This window comes from Hydra vulgaris, chromosome 08, assembly GCF_038396675.1.
Source record: "Hydra vulgaris chromosome 08, alternate assembly HydraT2T_AEP".
Taxonomy (NCBI): Eukaryota; Metazoa; Cnidaria; class Hydrozoa; order Anthoathecata; family Hydridae; genus Hydra; species Hydra vulgaris.
In genome coordinates, this window is record NC_088927.1 from 24,786,676 (window position 1) to 24,812,023 (window position 25,348).

At 26.6% G+C, this 25,348-nt stretch overlaps 2 protein-coding genes across 3 annotated transcripts in view; one reads left to right on the top strand and one right to left on the bottom strand.

The window, feature by feature from the left end:
• Window positions 1-1,290: 1,290 nt before the first annotated feature.
• Window positions 1,291-25,348, bottom strand: part of LOC100206246 (DNA ligase 1) — a 62,088-nt gene continuing 38,030 nt past the window's right edge. For both annotated transcript variants that reach the window (XM_065803301.1, XM_065803300.1), the window contains 9 exons: window positions 24,717-24,788; window positions 24,564-24,632; window positions 24,395-24,470; window positions 17,658-17,740; window positions 2,618-2,770; window positions 2,204-2,338; window positions 2,051-2,113; window positions 1,737-1,829; window positions 1,291-1,634 (listed from right to left, as the gene is read on the bottom strand). In XM_065803301.1, the coding sequence (XP_065659373.1) occupies window positions 1,548-1,634; window positions 1,737-1,829; window positions 2,051-2,113; window positions 2,204-2,338; window positions 2,618-2,770; window positions 17,658-17,740; window positions 24,395-24,470; window positions 24,564-24,632; window positions 24,717-24,788 (831 nt within the window). In that variant the 3' untranslated portion in view covers window positions 1,291-1,547. The remainder of the gene's footprint in view (window positions 1,635-1,736; window positions 1,830-2,050; window positions 2,114-2,203; window positions 2,339-2,617; window positions 2,771-17,657; window positions 17,741-24,394; window positions 24,471-24,563; window positions 24,633-24,716; window positions 24,789-25,348) is intronic.
• Window positions 3,320-5,902, top strand: LOC124817821 (ankyrin repeat domain-containing protein 29). Its single transcript, XM_065803299.1, has 2 exons — window positions 3,320-3,454; window positions 4,257-5,902. The coding sequence occupies exons 1-2, from the start codon at window positions 3,452-3,454 to the stop codon at window positions 5,694-5,696; spliced, it is 1,443 nt and encodes a 480-aa protein (XP_065659371.1). The 5' UTR covers window positions 3,320-3,451; the 3' UTR covers window positions 5,697-5,902.

The window sequence follows — 25,348 nt, forward strand, 5'->3', positions numbered from 1 at the left end:
CCATGAGAAGCTTCAGTATATTTTATCATTTCCTCTATAAATTAAAGTTTTTGCATTCAATATTTTTTTAACCTAGATTTTGAATTTTACTGTTAGTATTATAACTTTTTTTTAATGATTTTTGGCGTTTAATTATAATATTGATTCTTGTAGAAAATTTTTTTTTTAATGTTTTACAATGCATTAATTTTAATTTGAAATATTAATTTTGCAACTTTTACTTTCTAAAAGGGAAAGGATTTATAACGTGGATAAAAGATTTATAACGTGGATTCCCAAATTTTATATGTATAATGAATAAGATATGAATTTATGAAACAAGCACACAAAAATAATTTTGAGACAAAACTTAAAAACAATTACATTACAAAAACGTTTGCATCTTGACTCATCGATGATAATATTAAGTTATGAAAGATTTATTTTGGTAATTATAAATACCAATAAAGTAATACCAAAGTTTGAAAAGTTTTTTCAAACGGATTTTCAGCAAAATATTTTTTCGTATATTATTACAATAATAGTGTAATAAAAAAAGAATAATTATTCTTATAGAATTATGTGGTGCTTTGAATCAGCTGTGCATATTTTAACAATCTTTTTATGTATGAGCAGCCATGTTGAATCTGTACTTCCAAGTTAACTCAAAACATCAGGCATCAATTTGACTAGGAAGTTTACGCCTTCTTCCTTACCAATTTTCTGGCCAAAACAAGCAGTCGTGAAATCATAAACCCAATAATCTTAAAGCTGCTACTTGTCAGAAAATTTTGCCAAATATCATAAAGCTGATATTCTTTTATTTGTTTGTTGATATCCACTTTCATTTGACACAAAAATTCATAACATACTTTTAGAAGAAAAGACGTTCAAGATTTTAAAGAAAATGTTTTGTTGTCAGGGGAATAAGATTTTATTTCTTTTTCTTATTTTAACAGACGCTTTTAAATAAAAATCTTTTTTCTTAAGTCCAGCACTCCAACACACACAGACGAACTTATAATACACATTATTTAATAATACTATAAATTTATTATTCCGTATTATAGCATTAATATTTTTGTATTAAATATATTAAATGAATACTATTATATATTAGAATAATCATTATATTAGAATAATCATTATAGATTAGAGGATATATATATATATATATATATATATATATATATATATATATATATATATATATATATATATATATATATATATATATATATATATATATATATATATATATATATATATACCCTAATAACTGAGAATGTGCTATTAAAAGAAACAAGCAAGTTATTTAAAGCTTAAAGTTTTCATTTACCAAACTCATATAAATATTGATTATAAAAAATGGAACTCAACCGTGGAAAGCGTAACAGCGAATGTATATTGATTTGAACTATTTTATTCTTGTTATTCGAACAATCCAAAACTGGAATGATTTGTAGAGACACCATTAAAATTACATCAAAATCATCTTAATCCTGAACTCTTATTTCTAAAACATTTTTACCCCTGATCTAAGTTATTGATTCTCTAATGGTAATGAATTAGTAAAAATCTTCTTCGATCTTGGATTTAGATTTAAAATCGCTAGCGTTTTTAATCTGGTCTTGATTATTATAAAATTCAGCTACCTAAATACAAAAGCACTTCAATTAAGATGATTTGCAAAACAACAAAACAACATAACTAGTATGAAATAGCAAATAAAATGTCGCAAAATAGTAGGGAATTACTTGTTGCGACAATGTAGCTTCTTCAGGCTTTTTGTCATCACGCACACGTAAAAAACGCGGAAAACGAAGCGATATTCCTTTATCAGGATCAACCTAAATAATTTTTTTTTTTTTGTAGACAAATAAAAAAAACAAATGCTAATGTAACTAAAAATAATGGTACAAACTATAATAATGATAATAATAATAACAATCATAGGAACAATGATAATAATTTTAACTATAATATATTTACTATATAAACTATAATATGAACTATAATACATTTTTCTACTTGTGGTGATTAAATATAAAAAAATTTAAAAGCCACGTACGATTCCAATAGCTGCTCTGTAAATTGGAGAGATAGATAAATCAGCGGCACGTATTTCCCAAACCTAAACAAAAAGAATCCAATTTTTTCAAAACAAAAAATAAATTTTTACCAGGATCTAAAGTGGTAATGGCTACTAATCACAAAAGTTTACTTGTACTGGTTCAAACCAATGGTCTGGTTTCATGCCGTCATCAAATCGGTAATACGAGCGCGGTTTTTCAATGACATGATTTTTGAAGAACTCATAGTGCTTCGCTAATTGCTCGTCCGTGAAGCCAGTACCAGCCTTATATTAATAAAATCAATATCAATATATATATATATATATATATATATATATATATATATATATATATATATATATATATATATATATATATATATATATATATATATATATACACACACACACACACACACATATATATATATAATATATATATATATATATATATATATATATATATATATATATATATATATATATATATATATATATATATATATATATATATATATTATATATACATATATATATATTTATATACATTATTCGACATATTACCTTGCATATTGTTTGGTATTCCTCGTTATCTTCATCATAACATGCCAGCAGGTAACCCCCATACTTTCCTGTTCTTTTACCAGTCCCATGATATCCACCAATAACAACTAAATCAAGCGTGTCTCCAACCCCCTCTAAATAGTCTTTCTTAAGCTAAAATAATAAACTTATGTTTTATAGCGGAGATGAGACTGCAATGATAGAATTACCTTTAACGCGCACGATTTTTGCCGTTTAAAAAAAAATAAATATTTTAGACATTAAAATTAAATATTTCATTTCAGAATTCGTGGCACTAATATTACCCACATAACTTTTTCAAAAGCTCACATCTGTGCGCGTGCATGCGTGTGTGAACATTTATATATATATATATATATATATATATATATATATATATATATATATATATATATATATATATATATATATATATATATACCTATAATTACTCGGCGCATTGATTTCACAATTATAAGTTTATTTATAAAAATTTTACATCCATATCATATTTACAAGTATATTTATAAATAGTCTGCATACATTTCATATTTATAAGCATATTTAAAAAGAAGATTATTAAAATCGTGTTTTTCTTTCTTGTAGCATGCTGTGAGCAAAAAACATGAAAGCGTTGTTGTGTTTATAAATAAAACGTCATATGCTATCGACCAATTAAAAGTAACATTTAAAACGACAATAGCAGAATCAAATAAAAAATTTTCTAATAAATAAATATTATCCAAACACTTTCTGAACAGTCCGCATCAAAGCGAACTTGAATCCTTTTTAACAAACCGGAAAAAAAAAAGAACAAGAAGAGAAGACACACAAATGGTAAGATCTTTAGAGTTGTATGTCACAAATATATTTATAGAGGTGAAAAGAATCAACATTAACGGTAGAAAACGGGTAGTAAAGATAGATGTCATTTTAGTAAAACTTACTAAAATAAATTTCAGTAAAATTTGTATAAACTTTTCTGCTTATTGCTTAATAAATACATCAAATCTACATCAATAAAATCAATACATACATCTCCACCAATAAAATCATCTACATACAATACATCTATGTTACTATCTTACATTTACATACATCTATGTTACATACATCAAAGTTACTATGGATTACTAACCCGTTAGACATAAAATCTTCAATGTCGATAGTATATAATCTCATACAAAATGTCGTATGAGTTCATTTATACTTATAATAAACTAAACTGCTTCTCGTCATTGTGAAGTACGAGCTTGCAAATTAGAAATTTCAGAGCTAAATATCCTTCTAGAAATTTAAACTTTATAACGAAAATATTGGGAACCGTTTTTTAGTTACAATTATCAAAGGATACAGAAACACCATAAATTAAACCAAAGGATTGCAAATATTAACTTAAGCCAAATATGTTAAAATTTACAGGAAGCCAAATTATATAAAAGCACTTTAACAATGAATAGCAGCAAATTGTTTTCTTATTGCGTTTTGTCATATACATTTACTTTTATTGACTTATGTGATTTACGTAATAAATATTGTTGGAAAAAGGTTTAAAACGTGTTTTATAGTTACAACATACATACTCACGCGCGCGCATATATTTATAGATAAGTATAAAATATACATTATTTAATTATAGAATGAAAAAGAATACAAGCCTCACTCTGAATCTCTACACCGTGCGATAGCAAAAGGAGATCGTGCAGCAGTTGAAAAGCTTTTAAATGACGGAATTGACGCTGATTGCGTACTAAAGGTAGACGAAGAAATACTTGAAACCGCACAACGTAAAAGTATACACTTGTTAGGATCACATAAAAGCATGCAAAAAGAAGCAAATCAAACTGGCAACGAAATGGAAGAAGAGTTAATTGAACATCCAGCAGAATTAAAGTCAACAAGAAACAATCGAAAAAGTTTAGCAGACTGCATTGATGAGCGTTTGCAAGACGGAAACGAGATTCTTATAGAAAGAAGCGTCTCAGTGGTTAAACCGCCAGATGATGTATTTGAAGATTTAATCGAAGAAAAATCTATGAAACTAATACCACGAATTAAAAAAAAAATATCGTTTAAAAAACCCCGCAAAAATATAAAAAAAGATGAAGTATCTGATATCGACGATTATAATCTCATTATAAAAACACGTAATGTTGATGATGAACAGTTAAGTGAAAATTATGAGGGGGTCGCTTTTTTTGATGCCGTTCGTGACGGCATGGACATGATTGTGCAAGTATTGCTCGAAACAAGCAATAATTACCAATTGAACCTACCGGATGAAAACGGTTTCACTCCTGTAATGCAAGCAGCGTGGCATGGTCAAAAAGAATGCTTAATCATTTTATTAGAGCATGGGGCAAATACGAACCTCAGGAACGCCACAGGCTGTACCGCATCCCATTTTGCTGCTGGACAAGGTCATTTAGAATGTTTAGAAATTCTTATTAAATACGATCCTGAAAGCGTAAACGCAAAAACAAAGTTCGGCGCTACTCCATTAATCTTAGCTTCAAAAGACGGACACTCAAATGTAGTCGAGTTTCTACTTAAAAACAATGCTGATCCAAATATACAATACCGCGGTAAACAAAACGCGCTACTTTTTGCAGCAGGAAATGGTCATAGCGAATGCATACAACATTTATTACAACACAAAGTCAACTTAGATCAAGCCAACTCACAAAATGTTACTCCTTTAATGCGTGCCGTTCAACAGGGTCATAACGAATGTGTAACTTTACTAGCCGCAAATGGAGCGGATCTAAATTTACAAGATATAACCGGAAGAACAGCTCTGCATTTTGCAGTTGAAACAAACAATACCGGAGCATTAAAAATATTATTAAATGCTGGTGCAAATTATAACCTTAAAACTAAAGGAGGCAGCACACCATTATCATACGCGGAAAGAAATGCCAATAAATGCTGCGAAGAAATTATTATAAATCACATAAACGTCGCAAAAGAAAAAGAAAAAACTGTCGTAACCAAAGAATTACAAACTTCGCTAAAAAAAGAAAAAGAAACAACAAAATGCATTCCATTAGGCAAAATATTTGGTAAACATAGCAAATAGCTGAGTTATATTCAATCTTAAAAACCTGCAAGCGGAAACCTCTTTCAATCACGAACCAGCAATTTTAATTCAGACAATTACTCCAAAACACTGGAAACAAAATGCGAAGAGTTTTTGATAGTATAATTATAGGTTATTAAATTAACATGTAAATAACTTAAAGATAACACAAATTATTAAGAGTTTTTAGACAAACGTTTAACATAGTTTGTTGTATTTACTAAAATAAATATTTTCAATCGTTTTAACAATCTAAAGCGTGACGTTTCAATAATTTTTAAAAATTGGATTTTAAAAACTAGTTTTTAAAATCTTTTTTCAATTGTTTTGCATTTGAGTTGGTGTGTATATATATATATATATATATATATATATATATATATATATATATATATATATATATATATATATATATATATACACAAACATAAGTAAAAAAAAAGGGCTTCCTACAATCTCTTTAACTAAAAAAAAGCCGACTTCAAAAAGTTTACACAATACAAACATAAAAATTGCGGACTTCCTGTTCTACTTTTTACAATAGTCGATTGAAACAGCTTGTTATTAATCGTAAACAAGCTTTCTTTTGCTGTTTTAAATTTAAGAGCTTAACAAGTTGAACAAAATGCAAATTCCATGCGCTTCATCTTCGGCACTTATCTCTGTTTAAACTAGACTTATAAAGTTAATGCAATTTGCATCAAAAATTATAAATCAACAAACAACCCATCAAATCATAATCCTTATTCTTAGAGGTGGATACAAAAATGAATCAGGAAGGATTTTTCTTTCTACTCTTTCTACAGCAACCAATCGTATTTAAATTAAAAAGCAATAAAAAAAAATTTTATCGGGGATATTTTGATACGAAAGATTCAAACTTTTATTTTTATTTTAAAACTAAATTTTTTATAATGAAGTTTGTTAACGGATTTGAAAATTTTGAGGTCCGAAATTTTGAGCTCAAAAACTTGCTCTTTTTAAATACCTCACGTGTTTAAAAAGACATTTAATAAAATAGCGTAACATGCTTTTTGAGTTTTTTTAAGCGTGTGTCGTTGAATAAAAATAATTATACCTTTCAAAATTCGTTTCAAGCTTTTTTGAATGGAATTCTTTTTATAAACAGAAAATACTTTTGTGTACCAATTTTCATAAATATTTTGCGAACGAAAAACCCCTAAAATTTAGGCCACAACTGCCTAAATGCAAGAGCAACAAGCTGATAAAATAATTTCGCTAGTCTCGAAATTTATATTCATCAAAAGATTTTAAATTTCATACAAACTCATAAAAATTATGAACTTATAGAATTTATAATTGAGGGAGTTACACATTTTATATAGCTCAAACTTTGAGATAATCTCCATATTCGGCAGCCGTTTTAAAATACTTAGTGGGTGGTTGGAGCTGGAATGGATATAGTTTAAAAACTTTCACGTTTATGGTAAGGATTGAAGCTGCGGTCGGTAAGATTTAATGTAATATTGAGATAATTCACTATTTTTATGTTAGATTGAGTAGAAATATAAAGCCTTTGAATATTTGAGTTGTATGTTTTATAAATTTTTTCATTTGTGAACCGCTAGCATTTTTAATTACTGTCAACTCCCGTTTGGCGTGAAAACTGACGTTTAATCTCGTTGCAACGCAAATTTGTATTTTTATAACGGTTTTTATTTTAATATATATATATATATATATATATATATATATATATATATATATATATATATATATATATATATATATATATATATATTTATTTGAGTGTAGACATCGTGTATAAGAGTGTATGCTATATTAATAAGAAATCATCAAACAATACGAATTCTCTTAATACAAATAATAATTTATTTTGAGAAATTTTCACTGGGTTATGGACACCAGCATCATCAGCTCATAAAATATTACAAAATTTTTTGAACGTTAAAAAAACAGTTTAATAAATTTTTTAACTGGCGTCAGCAGTTGAATGGCTTCTTTTTTCTTTACGTAAGAATATAAAAAACGGAGTCCAAAATTTAGTTTTGACAAATTGCCCATTATCGAGATTTATTCCGCCATTCGATGGGAAACATTGGTGCCTCTGTATTTCGAGTGCTTCGCGTACTTTACGGTCGAACTTTTTTATTTCAACTCTAAGAGTTTTAGTTTTCTCCCAATTTATTTTTTCAGAGCAAAACTTGCTATGTGCGGCAATCGCTGATTGATAATGTTTGCCACCGTTTAAACATTTTTGGTGTTGTTGAGTTCTTGTTCTAATTTGTAACTTTGTTTCTCCTACATATTTTTTTGAGCAATTGCATTCAACTAAATATGTTCCAGGTCGGCTATTTTGGGGCAATCTAGGTTTATTTTTACATGTTAGTATTGTTCTTAAATTAGGATTTGATTTAAAAACTACTCTATATCTAAATTAGGATTTGATTTAAAAACTACTCTAATATTTTCTAAATATTTTCCTTAACTTTGGTGATAGTGAAGGTATCCACAGTAATGAAACTGTTAGGAGAGCATTGTTCTCGGATTAAATTCTATTGTTCTTTACGGAACGTTTTTCCTAATTTGATTTGCAATACTTTTTAGTTGGTTTTCGGTTTACCCATTTTCAATAAAAACTTGAATAAGAAAGTTTATCTCGTTTTTTAAATGTGTAACACTGCATATGGAGTATGCCCTGTGAACATAACCTTTGAATATTGCGCATAAAATTTTGGGGTCATGATTCGAGTGCGGTTTTATTTGAATATTTGTAATGGCTTCTTTTCTGTAGACTTTAAACTCATACTTACCTTTGCTATTATTTATTATTGTTATATCTAGGAAATTCAGAGTTTTGTTATGGCTTTCTGTCTCAATTGTGTATTGTATTGCAGGGTGTTGTTTATTTAAGATTATTTGAATTTCTCTGCTTCTTGGATGTTTGAAAATCTAGCATGGCTATCATCGATAGCCATATATCTTAGATAGGATTTTAAGTCGAGAGGAGGATTTAATGTCATTGCAATTTTGAAAGCGTTTTCTTCGTGATGTTGTAGAAAAGATTCTGCCAATACAACCATGAATGAAAAACCAAAAGGACCGGAATTCTCCAATTCATGGATCTCGTTGTTCCACAAAAAATAGCAGCGATGTAAACAAAGCTCTATAAGTGTTTTTGTTTCTGATATAGTAAGCTTGGTAGAACTTCTGTAGGAATCATCGTTATTTAACTGATCTATAAGAATTAAAGTAGCTTCTTTAAGTGGAATTGATAAATACAGGTTTATTACATCGAATGAAACTTGAACTTTGTTTTCGTGAACATTCCATGAGTTTGCTTTGCTAATAAAATTAAAGGAATTTTTCAAACGTGTTTTATTTTTATTTAAGATAGGTTGTATTGCTTTAACTAAGTAGTTAGATATTCCATAACTAGGTGTGCCGATAGTTGATATAACTGTTCTCATAGGGTAAGCTTTTTCAGGCTTGTGAGCCTTAATTAGACCATACATACGAGGTGGGATTGGATTACTTGGATATATACTGTCATATTCTGTTTTTGAAAATCTTTGTTTTTTGTTAAGTTGTGAGAGATAGGTTTTAATTTTTATAGCATAACTTGAAGTAGGATCTTCACTTAAAACCTTTGTTTGACCAATTTGATCGCAAATTCTTTCTAAAGCTTTTTCGTGTTCAATTCTCATAAACCCATTACCCTTATCAAACGGATATATATCGACAAGTTTGTTTTCCTTAATTTCCTTTAGAGCTTTTCTTTGCTCTCTTGTTAAGTTTTGGCTAATTTTTTTACCCATTTTAAGTTCTTTTAAATTATTTTTTCTCAAATCCTGCGCATTTTCAATTTTGTTGTTATATTTTAGTCTTAAAGCAAACGACTCTGTTGTGGCGATAATATCCATATAAGGGATATGTTTTAAAGAAGGTACAAAGTTTGGACCAAGATTAAGAAGATCGTTTTGGTTATTAGGAATTTCGGTACTGCATAGGTTTAAAACAGCATTCTTAGTATGCGTAGTTAATTTACCGTTTTTAATTTTTTGTTTATTTTTAAATTCGTTTTGAAGAATGTTAAACTTTTTGAACAATCTTTCTTTTGATCTTATAAACATTATTTCGCGGGCTTTTTCAGTGGCTTGTTCAACTTTTTCATAGTCTTTTACCATGGCCGTGTATGTTACATTTTAGAGGCCGATTCCAAGAGGCCTATTATAAAAAAGATGGCTGCGCAACTATAGCGAAAACATATAATTATATCTTATCTAGACTAAATAGATAGTATAAATATAATATTACGAATAGGAATTATTATGAAAAAGTATTTACGAAAAACTGGCATTTTGTGCTTTCATGCTAGTGATTTATGTATTTATAAACGTATATATCTATGTATATTATATATATATATATATATATATATATATATATATATATATATATATATATATATATATATATATATATTTGTATCTATAATATATATTTTTATATATTTGTACATTACACATTTAAATTGACAGCACTGGAATTTACAAAAAAAAAAAGGTAAAAATTTGTGTTTTTTTTTAATTACAATTTTTTATGTTACTATCTATTTATATTTGTTTTTTTTAATATTTTTTTTCTCTCTGTCTACTTTTAAAAGCATCTTTTTGTACAGTGGCATTGATTATCTTCTGTTTATTGTTAAAAAAAACATTAACTATAATTTTAGAAGCAAATTTAAACCCCCATTCTTTGTGTAAATCGCAAGTAAAACAAACTGTCGGAAAGTACTTTGATAAAACAAAGCTTGATACATCTTTGACATTAGCACCTTGTTTAGTTATTAAATTTGAAAGATTATCTAAGATTGCAAAACATCCACATGTGAAATCAAAGTGAAGGCACAGTAAGACCACCTCGTGAAAGTATTTGTAGATATTGACAAATATTTATATTGCTTGCATCTGTAGCAAGCATAGACTTGCAATTGCTACATTTGCTTCTTTTTATTAATTTCTTTGCTATGTAACCAGCTATTGTTGTTGCAACTTCTTCTGTTTCAGGTGATAGAGTTAATTCTGAAATCTCATTTGAGTTTAAATCTTCCACCACTCATCTGTTGATATTGAGAAAATCTACGCTCTATAGGGTCACTTTGAAGTCGTGAAGTAAGCACATACAAATATCCTTTGTCGATAAGCTCGTCTATAAGCATTGCTTGAGGACGCAGGGTTGTGATAAGAGCAGATGATGTTTGTTTTGATAAAGTGAAAAATGGAGATTTCTGCCAGAGTTCAATCCAATCAGCTAGTTGCCTAAAAAATGTGGTTTTGGCATCATCAAAAATAATTGCATTACCAAGTTTATTAGGACTAAATTGTTGTTTTGAATTTGAAACAGTCCACCATTTTTTAAAAATAATTAAAAAACCATAAATGTCAGTTCGTTCTGGAAAATAACTTTTAAAACTTGCAATTTTTGTTTCATCGAAAATCGAAAGTGCAGGAGAAACATTTTGCTTTTTATTACCAGGGTGGAGACTTTGATATGTAATTTTGGGAGCTTTTTTCAAATTACCTTGAAGTTGTTCATCTTTAGAATGTAGAAGATGAAAATCTCCCCAAGTTATATAACCAGCTGTACAATTATAGACATCATCTTTTATATTATAAGTAAATGATGGAAAGACAAATTTTTTAACAATATGAACACTATCATAGAATAAGTATATTTTAGCATTTGGACTATCAGGATGATAAATAAATAAATTTGACTGATTACCAAATTTGGAATGAAGCAAACTAAATGCATTTACATTTGCTTGATGATTGTCAGTATTGTTACTGACAATCATACCACGAATTTTAAAACCAGAAAATAAAGAAAGAGAACTAATAGAATCTGATATTTGCTCTGAAAGCCATTTACCACTAATGGTAACTTCGGGTACTGCTTTTATAACATAAGGAATAGATTTCTTTAAACCAACAATCATAAATGCAATAACTCCTTTGTACAGAATACCATTGTCATCTGTACCCACATAGACACATAGTTTCTGAAGATAAAATTCATCTACAATTAGTATTATATCTTCATGTATTGAACCCTTCTCACGGGTTTTAATAGCCTTTATTGCATCAACTCCACCTTGTTTTATTTTATTTAATAAAGAAATTGAAGGTAAAGGAAATGATTCAAGTAAAATTTCATATGATTGTTTAGATGTATATCTTAACAATAAAGCATGTCTTATCATATCTGCAGAATATTGCGGTTGACCCTTTGCTTTATAGTATATTCTACTGTTTATTTCTTCAAGAAGTATTTTTCTATTAGAAGAAGCTATGTTTTTTATGTACGATGCAAGATTTTCTAGCATACTCAAACTAGTTAACTTGGCATTATGACCTTTAGTTAACCATGGTGGAGGTGGAGCATTATTTCCTTTGTATTGAAATGCTACACATAAACAATGATCAATTCTTATTGATTCAAGAACAGAAGGAAAATGCGTTAAAGGATCAAATATTAAATTGTAATAAATAACACAATTGAGATGTTTTTTAAATTGAAAACCTTCTGGTGAATGTTTACTGTTTAATTTGTTCCATTCAGTTATTTTATCATTTTCAGAAAAAAAACTAAGTTCATCTTCTTGATAAATACGAGTTTTAGGTGGTCTTCTTAAAGCAATAGGTGAGGGTAGTGTGGAAGGCCGTTTTAAGCATTCGCTTGAGAAAATTTCAGGAATAGGGTTTAAGTTCCAATTTAACTTGCATTTTATACCTCGAATAATGTACTTTTCATTAAAATGCTTTTCACATAAGACAGAATTTGGTGAAGGCACCCAATCACTACGGTTTACAAAACGAATCCAATAATTTAGCAACTATTAATTTTTCAACGTAAAATGAAATGAAGCAACTTATATATATTTTCTAAAGAACTGTTGTATCCAGTTTTACAACCAAATGCAACACATTTGTTAACCATAATATTCAGCTTTACTAATAATAACATATTGTCTAAAATATAAATACCATATATATATATATATATATATATATATATATATATATATATATATATATATTATATATATATATATATATATATTGTTTTTTTAATATTTTAATAATAACATATTGTCTAAAATAGCATTAGCATATATATATATATATATATATATATATATATATATATATATATATATATATATATATATATATATATATTGTTTTTTTAATATTGCACTGTCATTATTTTGTTGCGTAAATAGGCCTCTTAGAATCGGCCTGTAAAATGTAACATACACGGCAGTGTAATATAGTAGGCCATGCTTTTACATCAAGAGTAGACTTAAGATTTTCCTGAAGGTTTTTTGTTTCATTTATAAAGATAAAATACCGTTTTTTAGCATCGTTTTTTAGACAAACCAAAATTTCGAATCGAAATCGAAAAACAATACCCATTGCTCACTTTGTACTTACAGGACTGTTGATACGTAACCATTTTGGAATAATTTTGTGTTTTTCGCACTTTTGTAAAAATATATACTGGTTTTTGGATTTAGCTACCGACTTTTTTAATAACTGTAACTGTTCAGTTTGTTTGTAGATATCAGCTCCGTATTTAGCTGTAATATATGATTTGAGTGTAGACATCGTGTATAAGAGTGTATTTTATACTAATAAGAAAATACCAAACAATACGAATTCTCTTAATACAAATAATAATTTATTTTGAATTACTCGAAATACAGAGGCACCAATGTTTCCCATCGAATGGCGGAATAAATCTCGATAATGGGCATTTTGTCAAAACTAAATTTTGGACTCCGTTTTTTATATTCTTACGTAAAGAATAAAAAAGAATCCATTCAACTGCTGACGCCAGTTAAAAAATTTATTAAACTTTTTTTAACGTTCAAAAATTTTTGTAATATTTTACGAGCTGATGATGCTGGCGTCCATAACCCAGTGAAAATTTCTCAAAATAAATTATTATTTGTATTAAGAGAATTCGTATTGTTTGATGTTTTCTTATTATTATAACATACACTCTTATACACGATGTCTACACTCAAATATATATATATATATATATATATATATATATATATATATATATATATATATATATATATATATATATATATATATGTTTATATATATATATGTTTATTTATATATATTAACGCTACGATGAGCATATGCTTACTGAGTAGTAAGCCACTTTTTCAGCAAGTTTAAAAACTACAGTTCAACATTTCATGTCACGCAACAAAGTTCATCAAATTTTTTTAAAGTTCAAAACTAATTTAATTTGTTTGACATCAAACGAAAAAGTGTTCCAAATTGGAATGACGCGATTAGTAAAACAGTAGACATTCAATTTCTTCTAACTGAGTATCTAGTGTTCTCAGAAATGTATCTTTGATTATGGATATATTCACGGTCACCTCCAGCTGGTCCCGTTGGTAGGTTAAAGATATTTAACGAAGATATAATATTAAATCGGTAAAGAATATTAATGCATTTAAAAAAGATAATTAAATCACTTTTCTTCTCATTTGCTCTTTCCTTAAAAGGTAGCTTTTAGTACCATGGAACTCGTTGCTCTACGATACTTCTCGTTACTCTTTCGTTGAACCCTTCTCGTTGGTCTCTACGTTGTACTCGTTCAATAAGTTTTAATTTTTTTAATTTAATTAATTTTTTCAAGAAATTTAAAACTTTAACAGTCATACTATTACCCTAAAAGTGGGTTTCAAATGCCTTTACCATAATATTACTCAAAAAGTGGTTTTAAATACCTTATCATTACCCTAAAGATAGTTTCTAAACATCCCTGCAACAATATTACCCAAAAAGAGATTTCCATATGTCCTTGCCATAATATTACCCAAAAAGTGCTTTTTAAATGTCCCTGCTATAATATTACCCTAAAAGTGGTTTGCAAATGTCCCTGCTGTCAGACCTAGGATGAGCGCCGCTTAAATTGATCTCGCTCATGAGCGGTGCTCAAATATTTATGAGCGAAGCGTGAGCGCGAGCAAACGCGTTTTTGCTAATGCTCAAAAATTACGCTCATTCTGCGTAATCTAGCAGTCAAATATTGCACTCCAAATTGAAATGCACCATCTTGCAGTCAAATACTTAACTTCATATTGAAAACACCACATGTTTTTAACCAGCCAGAGAACCTTCTTAATATTAATACTGCAGTTAACGTTTACCGTTGTTTCACTTTTGTTTTATAGAGTAGTTACTTTAAATTTTTTTTTGAATTTCAAAGAGCGCGTTCTGAAAAAAACGCGGTCATTTATAAAAAATCAAACAGGCAATAAAGCGAAGATATATAAACTTTTTAAAATTCGATTATTTATTAGTTTATAGTATAATGAAATTATAATAGAAATAATAAGATCTAGAAGTATTGAAAAAATATATTATATATTCTAAATATATATTTATACTTTTTATTTAAAGTGTAGAAAAGATCATCCATTTTAAATCGTTTCCATTTTGTTGTTTTAGCTTTATTTATGGTTTTTTTAAAAGTTTTGTTTTTATTGAGCTTATATTTTATTGCTTAAAAAAAAAAAAATAGAGACCGAAGCTTAACTTTTGACTTGCATTTTTGTTATTTCTTTATTCAATAAATAAACAGTAAACGGTAACAGTAAGAATTATATTATAGATTATATATATTATATAGAAGATTATTATAATAATATATATGCTTATTTAAAAAAATTTAAGTATTGTACGATATTTATATATATAAATATATATATATATATATATATATATATATATATATATATATATATATATATATATATATATATATATATATATATTATATATGTATATATATCCATAGCGTAGGATATTTTATTCTTGTAGGATATTTTTGCTTTTGCCCTTTGAATCACAAGCCCGAGATTTCCTGGTCAACAAGAAGGATGAGTTTGACAAGCTTTGCAAAGACCTTGGTGACATCAAATGAACTGATTAAGACTTGGATGTTTCATAATTTTTTAGGCAGTACAACACTGCGCTGCCCTCGTCTGCAGTTGGCAAGCAAACATTCAGTTTTGGGGATTGAGACTCTATCAACAAAGATTGGAAAGTCTCAATCGACCGCGAAAAGGTGATTTTCTTGCTCAGTGCCCACTGCTCAGAGTGGCCTTTGACTAATGCAATTTGGTTCACAATTGTCCAACTGTCAGTCATGTTAGTTATTATTTAATTAATAATTGTATAACTGTCGTGTATTCGTGTTACTCCTTCCTACTAAGTGACCAACTGAGAATTAAAGCAATGGGAACGGGCTGCCAATAAATAAATATTAAGAAATATATTAAAACTTTTTTATGAGCAGATTTGTGAGTGAATGAGCATAGTGCTCGCTCAAGAAATTTTCTGAGCGGATTTGCAAGCGTCCGTTCATAAAAAACTGCTGAGCAACAAATTGAGCGCCGCTCAGAATTTTCTGAGCGAATCCTAGGTCTACCTGCTGTAATATTTTAATTTCATGTATCTCTTCATATTTCATTTTTCTTCATTAGTAATTATATGACTTAACGTCACAAAATTTAATATGACATAATTATTGAGCTTTTGTTTCAAATAATTCAGTTTCACGCGTATTGATTTTCATTTAATATATATGGAGAGAAGCAAGTTAATTCTATACACAAATCATTATATTTATTAATATATATGAATCAAACCATATTTATATTGCTCAGAAAAGGTGTGTAGTGTGTTGCAAACATAAGATACAAAAAGATTTAACTTGAATTTCATGAAATTAAAACACGAAGTGTGAATACTGATGCCTTTTTTAAAAATAACTTGTATTATTATGATTATATTTTTTATACATGTATAACCTTTTGCTCTGTTAAATAGTGTTCTGTCATTTAGAATTTGTTAAATAATGTTGAAAATAATAAAAACTGTAAAAAAAACTTTTATTTATTAGCATAAAAAAATGGAGTTTTTCTTTTGTTGTAAATTACACAACATTTAGATACCACTTCATTTAAAACATTATCATCTCCCTAACCTAAAAAATACTCCAACTTTTTAAAGATTTTTCATATATCCTATTTGTAACAGTTGTATTTCACTTTTTAAAAAAAGAAAACCCTTCAGACTGAATGTCTTTAAATGAATCGGGTAGAGTTACTGGAAGGAACTTGAAATTATTTTTGTATATATCAACCCAACAACATTTCTTACACCTGTGTTCAAATTAAATTCAGATATATACATATATTTTATATATAATAACCTAACAATATTTCTTACACCTGTTAACATAGTTGAAATGACAAATTTCAACAAAATAAACTTAGATATCTACATATATTTTATATATAATAAACTAACAACATTTTTTACACCTTTATTTTTATCTATTATTCATATTCATTTTATCTTATCACAACTTGAATGACTGTAACTAAAATGTAATGGATTTTTTCCCTTTAGGTATGCTATGATGGTCTGCATTGTGAGTTGTATCTACATTTTGTGATGTCTGCATTGATATAGCAAAGACTTAGTCATGTACTAGATCATCAAGTTCCAGAAAAAGATATGTATTAATTTCCAAATCCTTCTGAACTTTTTAAGGGTTGATCTGTAACAACCGCATTTGAATTAGTCTTTAACTGATCATTCATATGTTTCATAATGATATAAATAAGCATTAAAAATAAATGCTTATTTTGAAATGTATAATCAGATTGTTTCCTTGTTGCAGCAAATACAATTTGTTTAACCTGTGATTTTCCAATTCAGTAGCCAACATTATAATATGATATGTCAATGAAAATCAATTAACATCATTCTCAGATGTAAAAAGTATTTAAAAATTATGTCAATTAGATTTTTCCATTAAAAAAATATTCACCCATATTATCAAAAAATTGAACCATCCTTTTGTTCTTACCTTTAACCAATTATGGGATCGCTTTGCAATTTCATAAGTAGCGTCAACATCTAAAGTTTTCAACATCAGTCCTTCACAATTACCTAAAAAGTAAAAAAGAAAATTCAAAAAAAAAAAAAAACCATTAAAAGGAAAAAGTAATGTCAATAAATAGAATGTCACGCAGCAGAATTTTTAGAAATAATAAAACCCGATTCCAAAATCTTGTTAACCAAAATTATTTTTGTTTTTAAACTTTATTAAATTAAAAAATTAAAGAACTTTTCATAAAAAACATCCTATGACAGATGTTTTATCATTTGCACTTGACAACTTTACAATATATACACAAACATATACACACACAAACACACTTACAAATATATGTATATATATACATATAAACATGCATACAGATATGTATATATATACATATATATATATATATATATATATATATATATATATATATATATTATATATATATATATATGTATATATATATATATTTATATATATATACATATATTTATGTAGATATATATATATTTATGTAGATATATATATATATATATACACACATACATACATGCATATACATATACTTATGTAGATATATATATATATACATATATATATTATATATATATATATATATATAAATATATATATATATATATATTATGTAAATATATATATACAATATATATAGCATGTATATATATTTATATATATATAATATATATATATACATATATATATATATTATGTATATATATATGTATATATATATATATAATATATATATATATATCATGTAGATATATACATATGTATATATTATGTATATATATATATACAATGTATATAGTATGTATATATATATATATATATATATATATATATACATATATATTATGTATATATATATATATATATATATATATATATATATATATATATATATATATATAAATATCATGTAGATAGATAGATAGATACATACATACATACATACATACATACATACATAGATACATAGATATATATATATATATATATATATATATATATATATATATATATATATATATATATATATATATATATATATACATATATATAAAATGCCTTAGTATTTTGTGCGAGCTCTTCTAACTTTTAGAAATGCTTTTATTTTTTGCGTCATTAAAACAACAAGTATAATAATATTTTATGGCATCACAACCATTGGCAATGGTTGCAACCCAAATCATAATAGCTGGGTTTTGTTTAACAACTAACCTGCGCTTCATCTGAGAACAAGACATGCTATCATATTTTAGGTCCAATACTTGTGTTCTTAGTTAACTACAAATAATTTTTTGAGAAAAAAGTGGGTTTAATGCAGCACAGTACGATTGAAGATTAAAGTCTTTAGCAAGGCATCTTTGAACTGTGAACGCACTAACATTCATACTAGGAGGAAGTTGAGTAAAAATGCGATCATTCATTCAGACTTGCTGTTTTCCTTTAAAATTTACACTTGTGTACGTATGGCAAGAGATGGCCACTCGAAGATTTATATATATATATATATATATATATATATATATATATATATATATATATATATATATATATATATATATATATATATATATATATATATATATATATAGATATATATATATATATATAAATAAATATATATATATATATATATATATATATATATATATATATATATATATATATATATATATATATATATATATATATATATAGATATTTACATCAAGAAATCTAGCCAAAAATTAGTTTGCAAATCGCTGCCGCACACTGTGTGTGTGTGTGTATATATGTATATATATATATATATATATATATATATATATATATATATATATATATATATATATATATATATATATATATATATATATATATATATATATATATATATACATTGGAAAATAAACTCTTTATATCACATACAGATATATTATTTAATTAGAAAATATAACTTGCGTATAAAAGTGCACTTTATTAATACTTTTTAGTTTATATTTAAATAATAACTTCTTAAAGTCGGTTTTAATATAGTTATTTGTTATTATTAGTTACCGTTTTTTTAAAACATCTTTGCTTCCAACAAGGCTGCAAGCAGCCACTAATTAAAGTTGGAAGTTACTGATAGAGAAAAGATGAAGATTGTAGAGCAAGATAACGATTGATGGATGACTTAAAGGATTGCAAACTATATGAATCAGGAAAGCATGATAAAGGAAGCGAATTCCAAAGAGCTGAAGTTCGAGGAAAAAAACTAGACAAATAAGCATTTTTGGAGCACTTAGGAACAGTCACAGAAAAAAGATGAGACTTAATTGAATGAGGAGTAACACGAAAATGAATTTTAGTTGATGGCACAAGAGACGCTAGCTTTAGAGCAGTGCCCATTATAGTATTTGTAGAAGAGAAAGAGAAGCAACATTACGACAATGTGATAATGGTTGGAGGTTGGCTGCAAGAGCAGGTCCAACTATGTTTACAATGCGTTTTTGCACCTTGTCTAAAAGAGAAAGAGCATCATTAGAAGATCTGCCCCAGATATGGCAACAGTATTCCATACAAGGCCGGATTTGAGATTTATACATATAGAGAATATAATCCGAAGTAAAAAAGTGACGAGCTCGATAAAGAGATGCACCCTTAGCAGATGCTAATTTTGCAACTGATTTGATAAATGGTTTCCAAGTAAGGTTGGAAGTAAGAGTTAATCCTAGAAGATGAAGAGTAGATGACTGATCGAGTAAATCACCGTTCATAAATATAAGAAGATCTAAACTATTGGGATAACGGTTGACTGGAAAAAATTGAGTCTTATCAGCATTGAAGTTCACCAGCCACTGTGAGCCCTATGCTGCAGCAGAAGTGAGATCCTTTTCAAACTCAAATGCCCCCTTCAAGCAATCAGAGCGTGTTGGTTTCTTATCATGACAAGAATAAATAGTAGTATCATCAGCAAACAATGCCACCTCAAATGTGAGAATATCTGGAAGATTATTAATGTAAATTAAAGAGAACACCATTTAATAGCCCAAGCAATTGCCTCATTACTACTAATAACCCCTAAGCCATAACAAAGGGCTCCAAATGTGGCCTCCGCAATGCACACCAAAAGTACAAAAAGGGACACCATCCATGCGCAACATGGCACTGTTAATACTTTGATATTTTTCAGCTGTTGATGGAATCAGCCTCTCTGAGAGCTACCACAGAGTTGGGGAAACCTGACTACCAGCCGGCCTCAGAACCATAAAACTGAGTTTTAGAGCTGTACCCTCATTAGGAGATAATAAAATGAGTTGCCTAGTCATAAAAACAGAGACACAAGCAAAACCCATGCATTGAGTCAAGAAGATCCAGCATTCAAAATCCTAAACTGGAAATAATGTATTAAAAATACATCTGCGCCAGCCTAATAGATGAAGAAGGGGTGCGAGGCTGGTCAACAGAAAGAATCTGTTTACCCCTAAGTCTTTGCCTAGGAGGCCTTCTACAAGACAGTAGCCGGATGCATTTAACATCTGCACAAGATGAGTATTTTTATTGAGACACTGTCTCTATAAATGCTCATATTGCATTTTGTTTTTATGTAAACTCCACATATATATATATATATATTTATATATATATATATATATCCCCGTAAACACGGACTTCTAGTCCGTGTTTACGGGGACATGATTTTTTTTAAACTTTTTTCTACTATTTTTATCATATTTCTTTAATTTTTTGAACTTAAATTTTATTTTTATTTTATTTATACTATTTACATTTATTATTTTATTATAAAGATAGATTTTTATATTTATTGTTTTTTTTTATTTATTTATTATATATTATATTTCTTTTTTTTTATCGATTTACAAAAACAATTAACTACGGAAATACAACTATATTTAAATCATGCAAATTAACAAGTACACAAATGTCCCCGATAATGCTAATTTCCCTGTAAGTATCCATTTTTTTTGTAAAATCTGTCCCTGTTATATATATATATATATATATATATATATATATATATATATATATATATATATATATATATATATATATACATACATATATATATATATATATATATATATATATATATATATATATATATATATACATATATATATATATTGTTCCTCCATCAGTAGGTTCATTAGGAATATATATATGTGTGTTTATATATTTATATATAAATATATATATATATATATATATGTACATATATATATATATACATATATATATACATATATACATATATTTGTGTATATGTATATATATATATATATATATATATATATATATAATATATATATATATATATACATATATATATATATATATATATATATATATATATATATATATACATATATATATGTATTGTTCCTCCATCAGTAGGTTCATTAGGAATATATATATGTGTGTTTATATATTTATATATAAATATATATATATATATACATATATATATACATATATACATATATATATACATATATACATATATTTGTGTGTATATATATATATATATATATATACTATATATATATATATATATATATATATATATATATATATATATATATATATATATATATATATATTTGTTAAATTTGATTAAAACGGCTGCGTATAAACATTTTGTTTTAAATATATTTCGATGTAATTATATATTTATTTACACGTGTAAATAAATATATAATTACATCGAAATATATATTTATACGTGTAAATAAATATATAATTACATCGAAATATATTTAAAACAAAATGTTTATACGCAGCCGTTTTAATCAAATTTAACAATTATAAATATCGTATAACAAGAATATGATTTTAAAAAGATATATATATATATATATATATATATATATATATATATATATATATATATATATATATATATATATATACTATGTATATATTTCTATGTATATATATATATATATATATATATATATATATATATATATATATATATATATATATATATATATATATATATATATATATATATATATGCATATATATATATATATATATATATATATATATATATATATATTCCTAATAAACTTACTGATGGAGAAACAATTTGTTGAAGAAAAAAATTAGATAAGTGTTTTTATTAATTTATTATTGCTCTGCTCTTTAAGAACATTGAGCACTCTATTTGTAGAATACACTAACATAACATAACATATATATATATATATAATATATATATATATATATATATATATATATATATATATATATATATATATATATATATATATATATATATATATATATATATATATATATATATATATATATACACACTACTGTCCATAATTATTCGAATGGTTGTACCTTTCGAAATAAGATATCATAGTTTTACTTACTATTGGGAGAGAAACTGTAAGCAAAGTCTAAATTATATTTTATTTTCCTTTTTATTAGGTTTACAAAAAAATTAATAAAAGTTCAATTAGATTAATTTATAATTTACTTGCCTTTGAATCACTCTAAACGACAATAACCGCCAAACATATTCTTGGCATTCTACGTAAAAACTTATCCAATTTGTCAAAGTCAATTTTATGCCACTAACTAATAAGTTTTGCCACAGCTTATGCATAATTTAGTATTAGTTTTGACATTATTTTTAATGCCACCCATAAAAATCTGATATCAGAGAGATCTTGTGATTGAGGAGGCTAAATCATTTTATTTAATATTTGATCGTTCTCGAACTCAGTCAAATAACTTAAGCAACTTTTTGAAAAATATGTTTCAGATTTAAGCTGCAACTCATTTTCTTTTATAAAAAATGAACAGCTTCTCATTAACCCATTTTTCCAAAGGTGTAGCATAATTTTCTAAGTGTACAATTAAACTACTTTTGTCATTACTCCCTCAATTTTCACAAAGTCACCTGTGGTATTCTAACCAAAACAGTTCAACACTAAATCCACCATGTTTTACAGTCAATGATCATAAATTCAACAATTTATCATAAATTCAACAATTTTTTTTTCCAGACAATCTTATTTTGAAACCAAAGATTTAAAACTTCGACACGTCGGTCCGCATTAACAGTCATTGATGGTCCATTGTTTATGTAGTTTTGCCCACTTTAGCATTTTTATTATTCTTATGATTTTTATCAAAGCATTTTAACCAAAATATTTTTAAATTATCTAATAGAGCAAAAATAAACATAAAAAATAGTTAAATAAAAAATGTGTTAGTGGTGTAGTGGTAGAGTGCTCGCTTCATAAAGGAGAGGTTCCAAGTCTGATTCCCACCACGTCCCTAGTAGGTACTGCGCTCAATTTGTTTCTCCGCGCAGCAGCCTTATTCATTATAGTTCGTGTTTCAGAGTTATAGAGTTGAGAGAGGGTTATAACCACAAGTAGCCTCCTCATCTGTAGTGGCCTTCATAGCCTTGGGGAGGTGAACTAAAAAATATATATACACAGGGTGTTAGTCAACCTAATTTCAATAAAAAATAATTAAAAATAAAAATTATCAATAAAAATTCCTAATATTTCATAGAAATATTAACAAAAAATATTCCTAATATGGCAAACACACAGTAAAAAAATATTCCTGGCTAACACCCTGATATACATACACCATTCTATTAGATGAAACACTTAGCTACTGAAGATACAGCCTAATAATCTAAAAAAATCTGAGTAAAAATAAGTACATTTTCAAACCTTGTATAGATTCATCAAGAAATTCTGAAATTTCATCTGTGTCACTTAAAATCTTTGCAGTAGCAAAAACAAATCCCTTGAGAATCGCCCAAAAAGTAAATTTTAAATCATAAAAAAGATAAGCAAATCAAAATCTATATATTCTATTTGTTGATAAATATAAAAATACCCCTTCAACTTGATTAAATGCAGACATCAGCAATTCCCTTCTTTTACTAAATGGTTTACCCACTAAAGACTAAAATCAAATCAAATACAAGAATAAAAAACTTTCTTAAAATATCTAAAAAACAAGTTATTATAAATAATTAAAATTTTCAACCTCGCCATTTAGGTACAACAAGTCAAACGCATGTACACAAACTTGAACTTTAATGTCATTTTCTTCTACATCCTTGAGGAAATTAGTAATATATTAAAATTTATATTATATATAAAGTTTCAAAGTTAATTCATAAAAAGTCAATATATTAAACCACACAACACTAGGGTGAAATTTTAGCTGGGGTCTTTACCAGTGATAACATTTAATCTAAAAATGCTAAATAACAGAAATCTTGAATTTAGGACAATTTTTAGATCCCACAAAATATTGGAAGTTCAATTGACGGATTACACAAGTATTGCTCAATTTTTTATCCAACTTACTGTTATTGTTTCTTAGTGGGGTTCACAAAATTTAAATGTTAATCATTAAGGAATAGCTCTACAAAACTTTATTAATTTGCAACTAGTTGTACTTATCCAACAATAGATTTGTTTTAAAACACCACAGATGTTGCATAACATAAACCAGTTTAGTTAGTATATTCCAATACTTTTCAAACATTCTAATCTTGATACTTTTGTACCATTGCATTTAATATTGTGACATTGCATTTAAGGAAATCATTGAGTCATATGTTATTAATTCTCTTTAGGCGAAAAAAATAGTTCTTAAAAAAAGCAAATTTT